The sequence below is a fragment of the Galeopterus variegatus genome, unplaced genomic scaffold, assembly GCF_000696425.1.
Source record: "Galeopterus variegatus unplaced genomic scaffold, G_variegatus-3.0.2 Scaffold1091, whole genome shotgun sequence".
NCBI classification, from domain to species: Eukaryota; Metazoa; Chordata; class Mammalia; order Dermoptera; family Cynocephalidae; genus Galeopterus; species Galeopterus variegatus.
This window is the reverse complement of record NW_007727202.1, coordinates 178,963-190,962: the sequence shown is the minus strand read 5'-3', so window position 1 is coordinate 190,962 and position 12,000 is coordinate 178,963. Positions and strand designations below refer to the sequence as shown.

General features: G+C 35.7%; 1 protein-coding gene across 1 annotated transcript in view; it reads left to right on the top strand.

Moving 5' to 3' along the window:
- ICE1 (interactor of little elongator complex ELL subunit 1) overlaps positions 1-12,000 on the top strand; it is a 68,701-nt gene that overhangs the window by 10,376 nt on the left and 46,325 nt on the right. Inside the window, exons 2-5 of the mRNA XM_008574714.1 lie at positions 5,983-6,041; positions 6,830-6,864; positions 10,274-10,292; positions 11,096-11,207. Coding sequence (XP_008572936.1) covers positions 5,983-6,041; positions 6,830-6,864; positions 10,274-10,292; positions 11,096-11,207 — 225 coding nt within the window. The remainder of the gene's footprint in view (positions 1-5,982; positions 6,042-6,829; positions 6,865-10,273; positions 10,293-11,095; positions 11,208-12,000) is intronic.

The window sequence follows — 12,000 nt, the reverse complement described above, 5'->3', positions numbered from 1 at the left end:
GGGAGCCGGTCTGTACGTGGGATCCGAACCCTCGGACGGGAGCGCTGCCGCGCTTCCCAAGCGGCGCACTATCCAGTGCGCCACCGGGCCGGCCCCATATATCATTCACTTTTTTTTTTTTTTTGTCTTTTGTCTTTTTTCCATGTCCGGCAACGGATCGCAACCCTCAGTGTTGCCCCCGTACCGGACCGGGGACCGGCAACGGGATCGCACTCCTCGGTGCTGCTCCCGCGCCTCGCTCAGCCAGTGAGCGGGAGCCGGTCTGTACGTGGGATCCGAACCCTCGGACGGGAGCGCTGCCGCGCTTCCCAAGCGGCGCACTATCCAGTGCGCCACCGGGCCGGCCCAATATATCATTCACTTTTTATTGTTAAGTTATATCCCATTGTATGGCTGTATGACATTTTGTTTATCCATTCTTCCTTTGATGGACATTTAGTTTATGTCCACTTTTTGGCTTGTGTGAATAATGCTGCTATAAATATTAGTGTACAAGTTCAGCTTGCCCATATGTTTTTGATTCTCTTGGTTATATACCTAGGAGTGGGACTGCTGAGTCATATGGTGATTATGTTTAACGTGGACTGCCAAACTGTTTTCCCCAGTAACTGCACCTTTTCCACTCCCACCAGCAATGTGTGAAGGTTCTAATTTCTCCATATCCTTGTCAGCACTTGTTATTGTCTGACTTTTTAATTTTAGCTGTCCTAGTGGGTATTCATGTTTTTAATTTTAAGTTTTTTTTTTCAATTTCTAAGAGCTCTGAATATTCCTTTTAAAAATGGCTTCTTGTTTTATGAATGTAACATCATTTATCTCAGATCATATTAATAAATATTTTTTTAGTTTTTTTCTCAGTTTTTGTTTACTTCAAGCTGCTTTTGCTTGTTTTGGTCTCCCTCTTTCACATTGCAGGTTTACGTCGTCTTGTGTTCAGAAATCCTTGACTTTTCACATGTGTTGGGTAATATGCGGCCTACAAATTCTCAGTGTGTGGGGATTCTGGACTCTGCACTTGACTACAGGATAGTAGGGGTGGGCCATTTATTGACTGAAGAATATCTGGTGTCAGTACCTTTAGATATTATCTCTAGGCTGGGTAGATTTTCTCAGCTTCTATTCTCCTGCTTAGTGGACAAAAGGACTGGTTGCCACCATTTGGGAGCTTAATGGGGAGAACAGGCGGCAAGTCTCAGACCATTGTACTGAGGTTTACTTAATCCTTCTGCTTTTGGTACAGTATACGTGCCTCAAGTGTTCATGGTGTCCCTGTCAGAGACTTTCTTTAAAAAGCAAACATCTTTCTGCTGGATGGAGGAGGAGCAATTTCCCCAAGGCCTGGTGGAAAGCTGGGGATTTAAATTAAATGCTTATCAGAAACCTTGCAACTAGTGCTTATGTTAGGCTAGTGCTTATGTTAGGCTAGTGCTTATTTTAGATCCATCCCCTCTACGCCTTTCTCTCAGAAGAAGCCATGTCACTGGTTCTTAAGCTTGTTGAAATTTTGCAGTGTAAATTGAGTTGGTTTTCACTTTCCCCCACTGCTGGCTTTCTTGAATGCTATATCAGCGCACTGGAATCTGCTTTCCAATGTTTTTATCTTGTTCTCCTCATTCTGGTTTTGCCCTTTCAGAAAACAAACAAACAAAAAAACCCCTCTAAACTGTAGCTTTAGCTGGTTTTAGGAAGGGAATGAAAGCAGATGCATGTATCTACACTCTTTGCCCAGAAATCTGGATTAGGGCCCACTGTGATCTAGTATGACCTTATCTTAACCTGATCATATCTGCAAAAACCTTGTTTCCAAATAAGGTTGTTCTGAAGGGCTGGGGATTAGGACTTCAGTTTGCCTTTGGGTGGGGATGATTCAACCCATAACAGATGGTGACCCAGCAATTCTGCATCCAAGAAACTATTATTCATGCATAGAGGTATTTATTCATGGTTTACCTCATCCTTATACTTTTTGAACAAGGAAAAGGTATCTAGTTTTATAAGCCATGTATAACACTGTTACAAATATTGGACATAGTGCAAAAAAAGTATAGGCATAACACTTATGAACGTAGGTGAAAAAATAAAACAACCTAAGTAGGATATTGGGGAACTGAATCCAGCAGTTGTTTAAATAGAGTTAACATACTATGTGATTATTTTTAATCACAGGAATGCAAGGCTGCATCAACGTTTGTTGTAATCCACTGCAATTAATAAATTAAAGGAGGAAAATACACAAACTAAATAGATCAGAAACTTATTGGTAAAGTTTAATATTCATACATGAAAAAAATCTTTTAGAAAACTGTGTAGGAATTTCATAACCTGATTAAATGATATCAACTAAAAACTTGAGGCAGAGCAAACTTAATTCCAATTTAAGACAAGGTCACCTGTTATCACCCCTACCATTCAACATTGTGCTGAAGCCTTAGTAAATTCAGGAAGACCAGGGCAAGAAATGAAGTGTAAATATGAGTAAAGGGGGGATAAAACTATCATCATCATTGGGTGTTATGACTGTTTATATGAACATCCAAAAAAATCTGCACATACATTATTTAACATTGCTGGATTTACTTTGCAAATATAGTTATGCATCATTCAGAGACAGATACAATCTGAGAATACATCATTAGGTGATTTTGTCTTTATGTGGGCATCATAGAGCGTACTTACACAAACCTAGGTGGTATAACCTGCACACATAGACCATATGGTGTAGTCGTTATAATCTTATGGGACCACCAATGTATATGCAGTCCTTTTTGACAGAAATGTTATTATGCAGCACATGATTATTTTATTGAACTCTTTTGCATAGTGTTCATAAGCGACATTGTTATAAAATGAGCGTGTCTACTGTAATCAACAAAAATTAGTAATAATCCTGCACAGCCATAAGAACTAATTAGGAAATGTAATAGAAAGAACAATAACAATGTAAGGATAGCATTCCTGATAGTGATAGAAACAAAAGTTACCCTGGAAGAAAATCTAACCAAAGACATAGAAAACTTGCATAGAGGGAGTTAGGAGCATAAGGATTGGAAATAGACAAAATTATCTTTATATGTATTTTTATTTTATTATATGCTACCAAATGGCTCTTCAAATACTACCACCTATAGTATGAATTTTCTTTTCCTTGTATTCTTACCAATATTTTTATCTCAGCCAGTCTAGTGGATGAAAAGTAGATTTTTGTCATTTTAATTTGCATTTTCCTGATGCTAAAAAGGTAGAGTACCTTTTATGTTTATTGTCCATTCCAGATTCTTCATCTATGAATTGATAGTTTGTGTCAGTTTTTCCTCTACTGATATACTCGCCTTCCTATAATTGATTTGTAAGAGTTATTAATACATTATAGATTGTCTCTTTTATATATATATATATATTTTTTTTTTCTTCTAAAAGATGACCGGTAAGGGGATCTTAACCCTTGACTTGGTGTTGTCAGCACCACACTCAGCCAGTGAGCGAACCAGCCATCCCTATGTGGGATCCGAACCCGGGGCCTTGTTGTTATCAGCACCGTACTCTACCGAGTGAGCCACGGGCCGGCCCTCTTTTATATTTTATAAATACATTCCTTTAAGACTATCATATTTTTGTTACGGACTTTATGGTGTCCAGTTCCGTGTAGAAGTTTAAAATTTTGCAGTAGTTAAATATATCAACAAACTTGTGTATTGGTGTAACATCTAAGAAATCCTTGTCTACCTTGAAATTGTGAAGGTATTATCTTGTATTTTGCCTGATGGTATTAAAATTTTATCACTGTAGTCTATGTGGAATTTATTTTGTATGTAATAAAAGATAACTTTTAAATGTGGAAAGCCAAATACACTATTGCTGTTGAATAGTCTATTTGTTGCCTTTTTAATTTATAGTGTTTTCAGAGTCTCTACATATACTTCACATAAGAATAAATTTCAGAATAGTTATGGTTTACATACCAAAAAAGCATTAAAGTGCTAGAATAACATATACAGAATCCTTTGATTTTATCATTTTGCAGTAGGATAGAATCTTCTAATTATGATACCAGGAAACAAAGGTTTAAAAAAAGACACATTAAAGTGGATGAATATTTAAAACTTCTGTATGCATGTGTGGGTATATTTCAGTGATCGATTTATAAAAGTGTGTATATATTTGTGACATTCGATGAGAGGTTACTGTCCCCCAGATATTACAGTTCAGAAGAAAAGTGCAACCACACCAGTGAACAACAGTATAAATAGGCTATTAAAAATATATATATGAATGTCCAGAAGTGATAAGGAAGAACTCTCAGTATTACTAATAAATGTTAATAAAAAGTATCTGTGAAATTATCAAAGATCACAACTGTCTCCAGCGTAGAGAGCTGGTGAGGTTGCTGGAAGCTGGAACGCCCCCCCTCTGTGGGTCAGGGTGGGTGAACTCTGGAGGGCGGCATGCTGTTTGTTCAGTGTCAGCAGTAAACACATCAGTACTTATCCTGGCCCAGCAGTATCACGATTTGGACTTTATGCTATGGAAAAATAGAAGTGTTTCACAAAGGAATAGGCAAGACAATTCATTGTATGTTGTTGGTAAAGACTGAAAAGGGCCTAAATGTCCTTCAATAGAGGATTGGTAAATTGAGAACATCCAAATGCATTTACATAAGAGGGCACTTCAGAAAGTTCATAGGAAAATAGAATTGAAAGACAATGTGAATCTTTTTTTTTTTTTTTTCCTTTTCCTTTTTTGTCTTTTTTACTGACCGGTAACGGGATTGCAACCCTCGGTGTCGGGCCCGTACCAGGGACCGGCAACGGGATCGCAACCCTCGGTGTTGCGCCCGCACCACGCTCAGCCAGTGAGCGGGAACCGGTCTCCACATGGGATCCGAACCCTCGGCGGGAGCGCCGCCACGCTCCCAAGCGGCACACTTCTCCAGTGCGCCACCGGGCTGGCCCCAATGTGAATCTTTTCATGAACTTTTTGAAGTTCCCTCATATGAAGTAATAGTTCTGAAAGGTAACAGAAAAATTAAGAGTAATTTTGACAGGTCATGGGGTTACAAGAAAACCTGTACTTTTTTACTTTAAATATTTTAATGTGTGAATTTTTTGTGTTAACAGATATGTTACATGTGTAACTGTAAAGAAAATGCAGATATTACCATCAAGGGAAAAACAACTGTAACTGTCAAAGTCATTTGTATTATCTAAAAAAAGACTTTTGGGATAATTAGTGAAAATTGAGCACAGTCTTAATGATGTTATTGAATTATTCCTGAAAAGGCTATTGTTGTCATGTTTAAATAAGTTCTTATTTCTGAAGTATTTGCTGATGAAGAAAGGAGACATTAGAGGAAAGAAGTCAATTAAAAGAAAAAATCAGTTTGTTTTTAAATTTTAGAAATATCTGAATAGTGTAACTAATGATGTTTTCCCTTTCAAGTTGATAGCAATAATTTAGAGCCAAATTTGTGGTTGGTCCCTAAAGTATAATATAGATCTTTATAAAATGATTTTTTTCCTTAATCTTTGTCCCATCTTAATATTCCTGTTTGTTTCTCCCCCATGCTATTTTCTTTGTCATTTCTTATAATTTATGTGTAGTCTTTTTGTGTAGTCTTAAATCCTTTTAGAAACAATGCATATTGAAGACCGATGATTAATAGTTAATCAGTGAACTGAAATAGTTAATATTTATTGAGCTCTGCAATTAAGCCCCACAGTAAAGTATCTTCACAACTACCTTGCTGGTAAAGGAGTGCTGTCATGCAGATGAAGAAAGAGTTTCAGAGAGATTATGGGTTGGAGATCACAAAGAATATTTATGTTTATACACAATATAAATAATAGGTTTACATATTTCTGTGTTTATTAACATGTTGAGTAATATGTCTATATGTTACAGTATAAATGTTAGAAAGTAATTACATTTACGGTAATTATATATGATAAATACATAAATAGCTGACTGTAGCCTTTTTTCTTTCAGAATTTAAATGAATATGTTGAAGCATTAATTACCTTGAAACAAAAAATTATCAATACAGAGTAAGTATATTTGCATGTGTTTGGCAGAACCTGGTAAACCTGACAAACTGGCTGAAGCAGGTGGTGGTTTTAGGCCCCTAGAGCTGAAATGAGAACTTGTGTTTCTCATTTGAGGCCTACATGGTGCTGATTATAATATAACTTCTTGTGAGTCCCATCAGCAACTTTAACCTTTTGTTAGTGGTTCACAGGCCTTTGGGTTAGTAGGAAGTTGTTTTTATTAAACTGGAACTTTTTTTTTTTTTTAAGCTGTTTTCTATCTTAAACCTTCTTAGTTTTAGGGTTGAACTACAGATTTCCTCACAATATTTTATAGCCATGGTATGAGATACAAGATATGGTTTTGTTTTTGTTTTTTCCTTTTTGTCTTTTTTCGTGACCGGCAACGGATCGCAACCCTCCGTGTTGCTCCCGCACCTCGCTCAGCCAGTGAGCGGCTGGTCTGTATGTGGGATCTGAACCCTTGGCGGGAGCCCCGCCGCACTCCCAAGCGGCGCACTGTAGCAGTGCGCCACTGGGCCGGCCCACAAGATATGTTTTTAAAAAATGTAATAATCTCATGAATTTATAGACCAAGATAGTACTTAAAGGGATTTTAAATTAAAAGCTTGTGTATCGATGCAGTGCTTTTGAGGAATTTAAGGTGGTATATCTTAATTAATTAATTAATTTAGCATAAATTTGTTTCAGGAAACTTAGGAAGAGGTTGCCTTGCATAGTTTGAAACATGATTTTAACATAGTATATTTTACAGATAAAATGTAACCTAATTCTTTTCTTTGTTGCAGTAATTTGTTAACAGAATATCAGAAGAAATGTGATGATATCCTTTTATTGGCTTTTTCTTTCGAATTTTGGAATTAACTTGTGTATAATTCTGATGGAGATGTGAGAATCATTTTTCATAGATATCTTTTGGAAGGTAGTATTTACGGACTAAGTAGGGAGTGCTTCTCCCATGCACAGTAAACAGCTATTTCTTTTATTCTTAATGTATAATTTAATGAAAAGTTTTTAAATGAAGAGATCTAGCAGGCTTTGTTTTTGTTACTGATTCTGATTTTGTCAAGGTCTCAAGCTTTTAAATGGGTAGGTTCTTCTCATTCATACTGAGGATGTGTGGCATATGCTCTTTAGGATTAGGAATAATGTGAAACTGAATATGATACTGATAACAAAAAAATCTGCTCTGACCAGGTCAGCTAAATTATAGTGCCTTCGGAGATCTGGGATATGTCAGTAGTAAGGCCCACCTGTCCTGGAGAACCTTATCATAAGGTTCCTTGGAAACAGACATGATGGCACCAGAAAGCCATAAAATAACCTGGAATGCTTCTTGTAACCCTTACCCTAGATTCCTGCATGTAGTAGGATGTAACCTAGCAACCATCCCAAAAGTATACATCATGTACAACCAATAGAATACCTGATCAGGGGCTGTCCTCTCTCTCTCTCTTCCCCTTTCTCTCCCCCTCCCTCCTTTGATTCTTCCTCCTTCTTGTAATTATAAAATGCTAAGCTCTGCTGGTCCTCTTCAGAGCGCATTTCTCAGGGCACACCGACTTGTGTGTTTACCTCCTTGCAATTGTCATATTGGCCTAATGCTATGCTTTGTATGTTCATCCTCAGTTTTTTTAGGTCAGCAGTACTATTTGAATGTTATTTTATTTTATTTTTTTTGTCTTTTTCTGTGTCCGGCAACGGATCGCAACCCTCAGTGTCGCCCCCGTACCGGACCGGGACCGGCAACGGGATCGCAACCCTCATTATTTTGATTTATTTTTAGTATCTGATTTTTAGGTCAGCAGTACTATTTGAATGTTATTTTCATATTGGCCTAATGCTATGCTTTGTATGTTCATCCTCAGTTTTTCTAGGTCAGCAGTACTATTTGAATGTTATTTTCATATTGGCCTAATGCTATGCTTTGTATGTTCATCCTCAGTTTTTCTAGGTCAGCAGTACTATTTGAATGTTATTTTATTTTATTTTTTTTGTCTTTTTCTGTGTCCGGCAACGGATCGCAACCCTCAGTGTCGCCCCCGTACCGGACCGGGACCGGCAACGGGATCGCAACCCTCGGTGTTGCTCCTGCGCCTCGCTCAGCCAGTGAGCGGGAACCGGTCTGTATGTGGGATCCGAACCCTCGGCGGGAGCGCCACCGCGCTTCCCAAGCGGCGCACTATCGCAGTGCGCCACCGGGCCGGCCCTGAATGTTATTTTTGAATCTGCAAAAAGTACACATTTAGAACATTCAAAATGTTGGGAAATCAACTTTTTTTAATTTTTGTGATTTGTAGAGAATTGATTTGTATATCTAAAATCATAGAAACAGTGTAGTTTTATATTCACAAAGCGGTTCTTATAGTTACCATTTGTTCAAAAAATGTTATTGAGCACCTGTAATGTAGTTAGCTTCTGGTTAAATATTTTCTCAGCAAGGGGGAAAAATGTATGTAATTGATCCTTCCATATCTTGCGGTGATAACAGTTGCCTTGATTTAAATCTCACCCATAAAAATATTGTTTCTCCCATAAAAATAAACTTACATACAAGACATACCTTTAGGGATTCACTGAGGTTCAGGTTCTTCTTCAGTATTGAGACAGACTCTGCTGTTCAACCTGAGGCCTGCTTCAATATTATTTATGGCATACCTGAACTTGTATGTGATCACCAATTATTTATTTGTGCTGGTACCATCATAACTAATTTGTGTGATTAGAGTACTAAAATCAAGACATATTATTTTGATTTATTTTTAGTATCTGAATTTTTACATTCAAAAATAGAGGCCATTGAAAATTTTCTCGTGCTTTATTGAAATTATCAGTCCTTTTAGCTGTAAATGCATGCTATTGCAAGAGTATAATATCTTTATTTTGTTGCTAAAGCTGTGCAGAAACAATTATTACAACTACTTTTAGATAGCTAAATAGGGAAATAGATGGGCAGTTCATTCCGAGATTAGGATAGTATGTGTTCATTATATCATTTTTGGAGAAATGGTATAAACTTTTTGAGGTAATTACGTGTGTAACCTAACTGGGAAATTGCTATTTTACTCTTCTAAAATTTGGCACAAAAATTTTAAAATAAAAATTACCAAAATAATTTTTCTAAATGGATACAACTTTGGATTATTCTTGAATTCCAGAAGTTTGTTCTGTGACATGATAAGTACTGATTTCTTAAAAATACATTGAGCATTTTCCCCAAATATGTATTTGTTATACCTCAAGTATGCAGTAGTTTGCTCTACTACTTGAAATGCCAGCATCACTGGTTTAATATGCCTTTTTATATAATTTGGTTTCTTTTGCTAATAAATTAGCAATAGACTTTCTCATTTTTTTTCAAGATGAGAAAGTTGTTTCTTAATAACCACACTAGGATAATTCAGTATTATTTCAGCTCTTTTCTGTATAATTCTGACTTTTATTGTTTATTATCACCTCTTTCTGAAGGGTGGGGGATATATTTTATTTCATCAGATATTTTTTGAAATTTCCTATTCTGCAAAGACTACTGTAATTTAGGATGAATAAAATATACTTCTTCACCTTGAGAAGGTTACATTCTAATAAAGGAGAATGCAGACATATGTTTTGCAAACATGCATATGCTATATTGTGATATAAATACAGGAATTCATAGGAAATGAAACTTAGAATTTTTTGCTGTATTAGAATATTTTACTGGCAATATGAGATGAGAAAATAAGGTTATCAAATTGTATAAATTGTAAAAATGAGGGCTTATGTAAATTTTATGGTCTTTATATTTTCTAATTACTAGTTGGTTACATATAGTTTTTGTAAGTACATATCTCTTGTTTACTATAGTTATTCTCTGGACTATTTGAGAATTGAAGGACAGGTTCTTTGGGGTTTTTGATATATGTACAAATCAAGGTGTTTTCTATTGCGTATTGCTCTGTCTTTATTCTTGTAGTTTAATTATAATCAGTCATATATTTATTTAAAGTCCTGTGTTTTTATTTAGAGAAATAGATATTTCAACTTTTGATACATGTTTTGATAAATGGGAATACTAAGTAAAAGGACATCACTTTGTTCTGGATGGAACTCTGAGTATTGTTTTTTAGGATTTATGATCTTACCTGTATGTGCATTGAACACAGATTATTAAAGATAACTGTAAAGTGAGTTTTGTCCCCAGACAAGTATCAGAAGAAAAAACTCTCAGAGTTTTCTTTAACAGGTTTTACAGCTGCAGTTTGCAAGAAGGTGAGCTAGCCTTGTTGTCATAGTTGATAATATCATCTGTTTGCAAGTAGTTGGTTTGGGATAGTCATTTATCAGACCAAATTTTTAAACAAATTTGAAGAAAATGTACCTAGCATTGACCCATAAGATAGAATGTTGCTTTGATGCTCATAATAAAAAGTCTTGCATTTTTCTATTAAGTTGTTCAAATGAATTTATTTCTAAGGTCTTACAGCCTACCGTTTCACTTTTCAGTGACTTGTGCTGACTACATTGCTACTGAGATAAAGCTTATTACTCTCAAATTAGTATTGTCCACATAAATTGTATTATTTAATGTAGTTGTTTATCTTGTGTTATTCTGAACAGTTTAAAATAGTCCTACTTAAAATTTTAGCAATGTTTCATACTCTGGTTACATTTATCACTTAGAAGAAGGCAAAACATCACTATAAACTGGGTTACCAAATTGCCTATTACTTAATTTGAATAAATGAGGCTGAGTTCAAGATTGGAAGAGCCAAGTTGTTTGGCAAGTTGTCCTCTAATGTATTCTCCAGCACATTTAGAATCTATTGTACTTATTTCTCAAGTTAATTTTTGATATACTTCATCAAAAATAAACCACTCTGCTTAAAGAATAAAAAGCAATATGAAGATCATATTGGTATAAATAAAGGGAATGAATTGAAAAATATTTTTTTAATTTCTTTTTTTGTTCTAAGTTAGAAGTAAAAATCTAATGTCATTAGCAGTGTATATATGTTTAGTAATTCACTATGGATACTTCTGTTTAATAACATTGATGCATTGTTCTTTTTTAGAGAGAATAGTACTCTGCATCACCAGGTGGAACAGATGCTTCAAAAAATTTCTCCTCTACAGAAATGTCAGGAAGAACTGGGATCTTTAAAAGCAGAGCTAGAAGAGAAAAAGGTACCTAAGTAATTTTTCTACAAAAGTTTTTTTATCAATAAGATTGGGACAGGGGGACTTTTTATATTTTAACGAAGGAAAATAATTGAGACGGGGGGGACTTATTATATTTTAACAAAGGAAAATAATGCTAATCAATACTCTTTAAGTGTATTATTAACCTTAGAGAACACTGACCTAGTTAATGAATAGCTTAGTCTGTATAATGATTGTTAGCTCTGCAGTACCCTGTTAGTTGCTTATGCTTTTGGGGGATCAGTAGAGGAAGTGTCTACTATGAATTTTTATGGTTTTATGTGTCCTGCAATTAATTGCTTTTTCACCTTTTTTTAAACTAAAATAACATGCAAAAAAAAATTGAAATTAAGGTAGAGGTATCATCGCATGTGACAGAGAGAGGACAGGAGAGAATGTGATTTCTTCTGGCTCTGGTCTAGCTCTAGCGAGCTCAGTGGTGAATGAAGCTCTCAGAGCTTCTGTTTTGTTATGAATTAAGATGTCATTTAAAGAGTCTGCTCTTGTAATTCATGAACTAGTAAATGTTTTAAGTGATATATGTATGCTTTACCTCCATAAATTTCAGCTTTGTTTGATCCTTTTTTTTTAAATCTATCTTTTTTCTTTGGTAATCACGTTTGGTCCCTTGTGGAATCTCATAGTCTGTGAGAGGTACCCAACATAAGAGTGTTTCAACATAAGTGTGCAAGTTAGAGGTTATTTCCTTTACTGGGTACGTTGGGTGTGTGTGGGTGGGGGGGGGGTGATGTGTCTGATTTTTTTGGGTGATACTTCT